Raw genomic sequence first — 9,675 nt, 5'->3', positions numbered from 1 at the left:
TTGCAATCAGTTTCAGTGCAGGTGTTCTAACACGGTTTATATGCAAACACTGCTTTCTGTTCATTGTATGAAATCCTCTTGCTGGGTAGTTTTCCTAACAGACTTTACAGCAGGGCCTTCCATTAGATTTAAATGGGACATGTGAGTTCACAAAGTGGTCAGGGGTTTGGGGAGATCTACTCCAATGGGGATAATTATTTCTTTTAGGTAGCAGGCAGTAAAGTAAAAGTAGATGGGTAAACCACACTGCTTTTGCCTGATAAGGAATCCCCTTAATTTGAAGGTTCAAACATTTGTTTTTAAAAGACAAAAAGGAAACAATAGAACATATATTTTAATATCACTTTTTGTTTATTTTCTAGATTTAATTAAGATTAGGACTCATAATTAGTCTCTCCTCCACTCTAAATAGTAAATCTTTCTTCTTCTGCTCAGGCACCTGCAAATTTAAAAATAATTTAAAAGTCACATGTCATCTCAGCACCGCTTACATATGCAGAAGTCACATTAACTAGCATTATTAAACTTTATGAAACTTTCTTCACTGCACTTGTGCTTCCTTTAATATTGTTAAGCCAAGTTACAAGATAACTTTGTACTTATGTGTCATTTCAGGCAAGTGGATGGTGAAATCAATTTGCGCAAAGATGAATTTATTTTGTCCAAATATTGTATGTGAATAAAAATTCCAAGTGGAAGCACTTGTCATATCAGACAAGATGGATGAAAATTGTAGTTAGCTGTACTCAAGCTTTAATAGTCCTGGAAACTATGATAAGGTGATTTTTTTTTGCAATTCAGAAATGCATCCACAATGCTTCAAAAAACTGAATCCAACATTGATGAAATAAGAGTCAAATGGCTAACCTTGTATTTTATCCCTCTGTTTTGGTTGGGTGCATATTTGAGGGTCTCCGATATGGTCATTTCAATTTCTTTCGATTTGCCATTATTTTTCAAGCAAGCTTCTGCAAGAGTAACACAATATTGTAAAATAAGTTTCACAACAAAGAATGCATTGCAGTTTTCTAAATGCCAGCAATAATCAATGGAGTATTTATAAAATATGGTCTTTGAAATGTGGTCTCAGGTTCTTTCATATAGATGTAATTGTAGTATGCGTAAAGAAACATGTAGTACCTTATCCATTCATGGAAAAATCTCTGGCGAGTCATTTTTAAAAATAAAAGACAATTGAAATCAAGTCATACTTACTTATTAAAACTTGGCATATCACAAGGTCTTGAAATGCTTTTTTCCCTTTACGTCCATTTAGACTATACTCTTTTTGTTCCTAGCCATTTCATCATCCTGCGGACACTATCCATCATATTACACCCGTCTAAGGAGCTCAAGTAGTATATCGGAAAATAATAATAATAATAATAATAATTATGTGACAAAATATGCTTAAATATAGTTGGGGGTTTTTTTTGCCATGATTTTGCATGCAAATTTGTTTGCTCTAACTTGAAACAATTTGCCAAAACCAAGTATGCAACACAATGTACTAACAGCAATTATAAAACAAATTAACCACCGTGAATCATTTAACTTCATAAATGACATTCATTCTAAGATTGAATTAAAATAGCCCAAAAATATGTGATGGTTTATATGTTCATCTCTATACGTGTATTGACCTACATCAATAAAACTTAATAGCTGACCACTACATCTTATCCACCCCACCCCCACGAAAATAATTCTGCAGGCACCCCAGCACTTGTACAATGCATATTGAGTTTCACAACAGCAAATAAAGGTTATAGACACGATAACAGTTTGATATGAGAAAATGAGATCCCAAATTACCATCTTATTGGAGAGTTCGGGATTCTCCTCCAACCTCTGGCAAAGACCCTCTAGTTCCTCCACTGAATCAGGTGTAGTTGCAATAATTTCGTCTGTATATTCTGTATCTGGGCCTTATGTAGTAAATATAACTTTCCTAAGGAGGGCCAGCTGCTTCTGCTGATTTTCAATTATTGTATCCAATTTCATTAGAACGCTGAGCTGGAAATCTGTAAGAGATTTATGATACCATAAACATCTGTTTTGAAAGATCAGACTTACTCCTATTAACTCATTGTAAAGATCTGTAGAGTGAACATGGGTCTAACAATGAAAAAAGTTTTGAAATGAAATGAAATAGTTGCTCTTTGTACAATTTATTTGAAAAGAAATAAAACTTACTGTCACTGGAATCCTGTAATTTTTTACTCCCTGGCCTCCTTGTTTCAATACTGTTGTCTGTAAGGTGTTCATTCAATATAGATGGTTTTGTCGTCAGAGAAGACAATGGTGTACCTAAGAAAAGAAAATAAAAACCCCAATGGAATGATGAACAGAGTAGACACATCAATGAAAAAAGAATCCATTGTAAATATTGTTTATAGGTACAACTAAGTGTGTGTGTGTGATTTGGATTTTTAACGTAGCTTTAACAATTTCTTTCAGTCATATCGCTACGATGTCTGCAGTGTGGCAGTTTATAGTGATGTCTAGAACTGGGGCATCATGCCACAGACATGTAGCATGATGTCCCACCCAGTCACATTATCCTGACAGAAGGCCAACCAGTCCTAATCAACAAAAACTTGTGCTTTCATGTCATAATCTTCCATTTCCAAACAAAGTTTGATGCTGACTCAATGTACATGACCTTAATATTGAACACCAACATTTATAATATCTACAAGATGACAAGCTTATTATCAAATGAAGTGACAACACAACAATGAGTCTGATGTGCACTGAAATATAAAGGTTCTTAAATGCTGCAAAACGCGTTTTTATTTTACTGCCACAAATTACCCAACATTTTGTAACACAAAACAGTTCTACTACTTTAAATTAGAATTAAATTCATGAATATGGCGTATAAATGACTTACTCATATTTAGAGAGTAGTAAACGAAATAAGATTATACTAGTCAACATCTGTATTACTTGTTTCATTATTCTCAGGTACATTTTTCCTCATCCTCAATACTTACTACTTGCAGAGAGAAATCGTTATATTCTCCGCTCCAGAGTGGATGGGGATGGCGATGGTGTTGTCGTTCTGGATACAGCTGAATATAAAACAATAATCACTAGTCATTGAAGTAAACAAAAAAGAAACAAAGAAATTAGCATGGATTTTGTTTGCATGTAAACTAAAATGCATACTGGTCACAATGACCATTGTAAATTAGGCAGTGATACAATATATTACAAAATGTATTCTTTTTGAAAGAAAACATCTAATCTCATATATACAGCATGAATAATTACTCCTAAACACGTCTAATTAAAGAGACAGATAAAAGGATGAAATATATATATATATATATATATATATATATATATATATATATATATATATATATATATATATATATAATTTTGATAATGCATTCCCAATTGTAGCATGGTATAAAAGCAACGGATAAAAAGAGACCAGATAAACTAAATGAAACATACCAGCTGGGAAAGAGGAAATCTTGGGGTCTGCAAAATACTCTTCCATTTCAGGAGGTTTTGGAAGAGATGGCTGGTCGGAAAGAGCCGAAAATTTTGACATTGTTTCCACTTGAGGTTTTCGTCTTTTTTCCAGCTCTTCGTCTTCATCTTCATCTAAAATATTAATGAGAACTTGTAAATACTGTGTAAGTTCTTTTATACATTATATCTTTGTGACATACAGGGTATGCAGAACAATCACTAACAATATCCACCACTTTTTAATCAAGCTGGTGAATGTTCACCTTGAAATGCACCCGAATGCAGTGAATAATCCTGGATTAAAGACAAATTAGTGTACAGAAATGTACAATAAACGAGGCCGAGTTCCAGACAAAACAAATATATGTGATCAATCATGATTCCATAATTACTTTTCTTGTGCTTCGCATTTGACCAATGCAAATTACATTAAAGTTTGTAAATTAAATGGTAGAATCAAGATATGTATATCAAAAGATTACTAATCTTCAGCTTTCCAATTAATGCTAAACACAAGTATCAAGCCATGGATTTAGTCTCTTACCACCAATAGATACAATGCACATATTAAGCTTTGATACATATTTATAAAACCGGTAACCACAGCCAGCCATTATTAAAACAATGGGATTTTGTTTTCTGATCATAAAAGTATATTGGATGCCATCCATGATGTATGCATAAAAAGTAGTTAAGCCTTGTGCAATGAGTCTTTTTGCAGTAACAAGAAAATTTATTTAATTTACAGACCAGTAATGCAGATTTGACTGATGATTCCTTAACATCTGCAAGATTCTTTCCATAAACAATACCATTGTCAAGCATCACATTATAAAGAAGCAAGTAAAGGCTAGATAATTCTCCAGCGTACACTGACCTTCACCATTCTCCTCATCATACCAATTTATGTAGCGCTGAGGTCTTTTCTTTGGCCTGGGTTTGTGCTCCTCATCCGATTCAACATTAGATGTCTCTTCTGCTTGTTTGGCTTTAATTAATGCCTTCTGAATTGAAAAGGTCCTATAGTTATTTACATGGTGCCAACTTCATTGCTTTATTTAATAAATATTGTGCCTACTATGAAAGGCTATATAAGTCTTTAAATATTGCCGTATTTGTACATGAAAAAAAAACTTTTCAGGAAGTTTAATTTTTCGAATTCTTGTATAAGAGAACTTAAAATGCAAAAGTAAATGCCAAAGTACTTACATACCTTGTAAATCTGAAATTACTGTCTATGAAGAAACACAATTAAATTTCTCATTTCAATCCTACCTGTTGTGACAAAGATCCTGACTTTGTATTTTGTCCATTTTCCATATCTGGCAGCTCACCCTTTTTTACACGCTGAGCAGCATTAAACCGGGGCCAATAGCTGTACAAACCCTGAAAATGTATAGTAGCAAATAGTAGCCAGCTTGCCCATCATTTGTTACACTGTACAGAGAGCCACCGTTGCTCAATTGGTACAGCACTGGACTCGTAATACAAGGATCACAGGTTAGATACCTGCCCATGTACGTCATATCCCTCTCAGTGATCTTGGAAACGGCTAATTCAAGTTCCTCAGCATGATATAGAAAAGAATACACTAGAATTGACATTAAAACCATCTAAAAGGTCTAGATAGTATTAATATCAACAAAAACAATGCAATTGTTACACTCTTTCATAAGATAACTGACCCAACATTCATTGAAATGATTGGTTTTGTTTTTGCTTTAAATAGCTTGAAATACATTAAAGTATGTTTTTACATCTGGAACATACATATAAATAATATATATGTAACAGTATTCAAAAGTACTGGCAAATATCCATACCTAATCAGTATTTTCAACCCATGACTTGGGAACAACTTCCACTGCCTTTTCTTCAAGGAATTCTATCACAGCATATTCTATGTAGCTCATCCTGTTCAACAAATAAAGCAATACTTTGTAAAACACTGATACTAATATGCTATATGCGGCTTTCCTGACACACATTCTTCAACAGACAGCCTTAAGTAGCTAATACTAATGTTAAAAATTAGGTATATATTAAGTTTGCACACAACATGCAATTAAAAATCTTGTTAGCATTTATCTGTAAAACTGTTTACTCACAGGATTGCTCATATAATGTTTAACACAGAACTAAACATTCACTTACTAGCTAAAATTCATGCAGAATTGCCAGGAATAATATTCCTGAGCGATGCTCATTGGTCACCATGATGGCTTTCCTCTCCAAGCACCTTTCTGATATCATTTTCATGTGAGAATGTCTTTCATGAACTTGATATATTCCAGTGGTGCGTGATTCGCATGGCTGCAGTAGCAGTGGTTGTGATCTCTCATAAACTCGGCAAAGCAACTTTCTGTTGTGTTCATCATCCTCTTCATTTGTAACAGCAACGACTTCACAACATGACGAATTGCTGATTATGTAAGCATTATCTGTCCTCTGAACTGAAAGTGTAGTATGACTCTGCCCATGGATGGTATCAAAGTTATCTAGCTCCCCAAGACTCTTGACAATCTGAGCTAGTGGATTGTTCCCTGAACGACCCATTCTCTTCAACTGATGCAGGTAGTTTTCAAACGGGAAAGCACTACATTTATCTAGACTGGCATACATTTCCACATCAGAAGCAAGGTGAATCAAGCTGTGAACACTGTAAACAAGAAATTCTTGACCGTACAAATAAAGCCCTTGTACAACAAAATACTTCAACAATTCATCTGCGTATTCTCTGTGACGATTTGCAAGTCTTGGGCAAACAAGAATTGATACTGTCACACTGAATGTCAGAAAATGTTCAAACATATCTGGTCTTAGAATGTCTTTCATAACAAGTTTTCCAGAACACAGGAGAAACTGTCTGTACTCTGTTGCCTTCCATCGACCAATCTCATCTAGACTTCTGGGTTTTCGGGCAAAGCTAGATGGGATGCATATCCGAAGTTCAACTAATCTCCGGCTAACCTCTTGAACCTGGCCTGCGGACATTTTAACTTCCTTCTTTCCTCGCAGCCAGACTAACAACAACCTCTTCATAACCCCCAGGCATGACTTGTACATGTAGTCAATTGGAAACTGCTTGATCATATCAATTGGAAGATTGCAGAAAGGTGACATTCCATGGTGGTGCTCTTCCTGAGCTTGGGTTCTGAATAACTGATCTGTTCTAAAAACTACACTTTCAACATCTTGATAGTTAATTCTTCCCAACCACACTCCTTTCTGGGTGCATCGGTCACAACCATAATAACCAGAGTACTGTTTTATATTCTTCACCATGGCTTTTGCCGGTGCATCACAAACAATACACCTTAACCTGACCTGTATGACCTTGTCATCACGCTGCAATCCATTCTATAAGTGTTGGTTCATATCTTTAATGGTGTCTTGTAAAAATTATAAATTTGTTGGTTTTGTGTTACCAAATCTTAGTGCAACGGGAAAAAGTTTCCTTGGTTCAAGTTGAATAGCACACATACTGGCCACAATGAATTACTTATGCTACGAAATGAGGGAAGACCATCAATGTTTAGCGAAATATCTGAAACATTTACATTTACTCCAGCTTCTTATGGATATTTTCTAAAATTTTGCAGAATTTCATCTTGTAATCCAAAGTAAATGTATTCCATACCAGATCTGGTTTCTGTCGCTACATTTCTGACAGTCCTAAGTAAAGTCCTGGCTGTTGCTGGCAGGTTAACATGTCCATGGTTCTGTAACAGCTTGAGTAAATGATCTACCGCATTATGCTTTATCTGAAACTGATTAGCCCATGCTGCCAAATCATTTGTCAGTGAAATGCATGAAGCAGTTTCACTTTCTAATTCACTATCAGAATCTGAAGAAGACGTTGCATTACCAGTATGATCAGTTAAGTCCCAAAAATCTCTATCATCATCACCATCAGAGTCACGTCCTTCAGCAACAATGTTAGTGGAACATGAATTAGGTACTTCATTCATAGTCCGAACCTCACCACCATCATTAGACTGAAAACTCACACTGTGACTAGAATCATTAATATCTGGATTATTTTCAGTGTCACTTCTCATGTTCACAAGTGATTTTGCAGCTGATTTCCATTTTCTCCTGTACTGTAAACGTTTCCTCTTAATATCATCATTCATTCTGTAATAAGTAATAACATATCAAATATGTAAATCATGCTTCATCTTCTACGGTCTTCTGTAATGTCTTTCAAATGACAATAGTAATCATCTCCAAAGTTCATCATCAGTCTTTAAGAAGCTTTGTCAGGTACAATTGAGTCCTAGACTCTATAAAAGTACGATACTTGTGATTCCATGCATATTATAGTCATGCTCTGTAACAAGGCAAATATTTAATTCTTATCAAAACATGCACATTATGCTTAAAATGTATGATCCTTTTCTCCAAATAGTAAAGTCATTTATGCATTGTTTTATTGCCAGTGTGACATGAATTATACTCTTATTTCAAGTAAAATGAGTCAAAATAATTTTCCCAAAAAATCAAAGTTAAGCACCTGATATGGAATCACAATTCCTGACAATCTGTCACATGCAAACGAAGTAATAGTACTTGTTGATTTGGTAATGTATGCATTATGTAGGATCAACTGACTTATGCTCAATCTCTAAACTCTTTTTCTTTATTTTCATACCTCATAATGTTTTGATATTTGTAAACAAAATTAAAAGGAGGTTGATTTTGAGTCTACTTAAAATCTGTTGTTAAGATTATGCTCTCCACAATTATCATATTGCAGCATCAACTTTATCCAGTAATAATCACGACCATGTACACAACTATCAATTTAGAATTTAGTAAAGAAATAAATATAGAGCTTGAAAAATGATTTGCAAATTTTTGGTTGAATATTCTGCATGATTCTCTAGAACACGTGGATCCCCAATCACTTAACTGACCATGCAGACCTAGTCCTACAATGTAAGACATAACATATGTTTCTGTGCTTGACGCCCACAACATAAATCAGCATAGAGGTCTTACAGGTAGGACTAACCTAGACCCATCAACTTCAAATGTAAACAAGTTCTTCCATCTTATTAATTAGTAAACATACTGCATAGCTGATGACAGATGTCTTTCATATGTGATGTGTTTATAACTCACAAAAAGATCATGTACATAATTTATCACTGAAAACATGCCTGTATTAGGTTATTTACAACCATGTCTGTAATGATCAAAATTTAATCTTTAATGTGCATTGTCTTTTTCCACATTTATGTAAATTAGCATATGTGTACATATGTCTAAACATACATTCATTTGAACTTCACTTGTGATTGAAATCAATTTATATTACTTGATATTTTTTTAAATTTTTTGGGTCAAGAACGATAAATCTTACGCTGTTGAGTTAAGCGCACGTAATTCGAAATGCTAGCCTAACGGAAGGCATTTTATCATGGTAACCTATCCTATCCTCGATATTTTTCGTTCCAAAAATGTACCAGTGTAACAATATAATTTACTTAATACGAGTCGGATAAAAGTCACAGAAATATGCCAAGCAGTTAGGTCATTTTTACAAGTTGAACATCTTGGCCGATATATCCCATTTTCTTTGCTTGAAAATGCGATTGAGGCCATGGCATTGCCTCGCGCCTAGCTCGTAGCAGTTTACAAGTGCTTGATTGCATCAACAGACATCGACCAATGAAAAAAACGTTATTTTCTGCAACTAAATATGCGAATATACGTTAACTATTTAACTATTTAATGTTCATACCTTGGTGGTTCAAAATAGCGGGAAACAGGAGATACGTCTCTGCCTCAATTGCGATTCGGTCGGTACAGGATGAGCTAGCCTTTGGTTCGTAAATACGTAAAATATTGTTAAGGCAATGGCAGTACCTCATGTTTGTAATAAAAAAAAGCTGACGAGTAAAATGTTTTCCTACAAAAATTGCAACCTCCTTTTAGTTATTGGTTTTGAAAATAAAAATGGATGAACTACGAAACTATGAGTGTTCTCCATGATAATGTAAAGTTAACCACAACATTGGTACAACGTTGTAAAAACGTTATATAATTTCTTTGGAATAATTATATTAATTCTTGTCCATAGTATTAGGATCAATGCATATACATACCATTTGTAATTTACTATATCTTTTAGATCAGAGGACTATTTAATTTCATTTTCATGTGTAACGTTTTAGCAAC

General features: G+C 34.3%; 1 protein-coding gene across 4 annotated transcripts; it reads right to left on the bottom strand.

Annotated features, from left to right (window-relative positions):
* Positions 1-328: 328 nt before the first annotated feature.
* On the bottom strand, positions 329-9,298 carry LOC149778522 (uncharacterized). Of its 4 annotated transcripts, none has more exons than XM_089938492.1 (11): positions 9,239-9,298; positions 5,313-5,403; positions 4,765-4,875; positions 4,367-4,493; positions 3,469-3,621; positions 2,953-3,077; positions 2,197-2,310; positions 1,816-2,024; positions 1,216-1,350; positions 868-968; positions 329-439 (listed from the first exon to the last, which is right to left on the bottom strand). In XM_089938492.1, the coding sequence occupies exons 3-6, from the start codon at positions 4,807-4,809 to the stop codon at positions 3,019-3,021; spliced, it is 384 nt and encodes a 127-aa protein (XP_089794618.1). In that variant the 5' UTR covers positions 4,810-4,875; positions 5,313-5,403; positions 9,239-9,298; the 3' UTR covers positions 329-439; positions 868-968; positions 1,216-1,350; positions 1,816-2,024; positions 2,197-2,310; positions 2,953-3,018. The 4 variants fall into 4 exon arrangements, with proteins under 4 accessions (XP_089794618.1, XP_089794617.1, XP_089794615.1 ...); XM_089938491.1 differs by having other exon boundaries at positions 1,216-1,342; XM_089938489.1 differs by having other exon boundaries at positions 1,216-2,024.
* Positions 9,299-9,675: the final 377 nt, after the last annotated feature.

This window comes from Sinohyriopsis cumingii, chromosome 17 (assembly GCF_028554795.1).
Source record: "Sinohyriopsis cumingii isolate HCF-2022 chromosome 17, ASM2855479v2, whole genome shotgun sequence".
Lineage (NCBI taxonomy): Eukaryota > Metazoa > Mollusca > Bivalvia > Unionida > Unionidae > Sinohyriopsis > Sinohyriopsis cumingii.
Note: the sequence above shows the minus strand (reverse complement) of the source record. Positions and strands in the feature narration are given on the sequence as shown.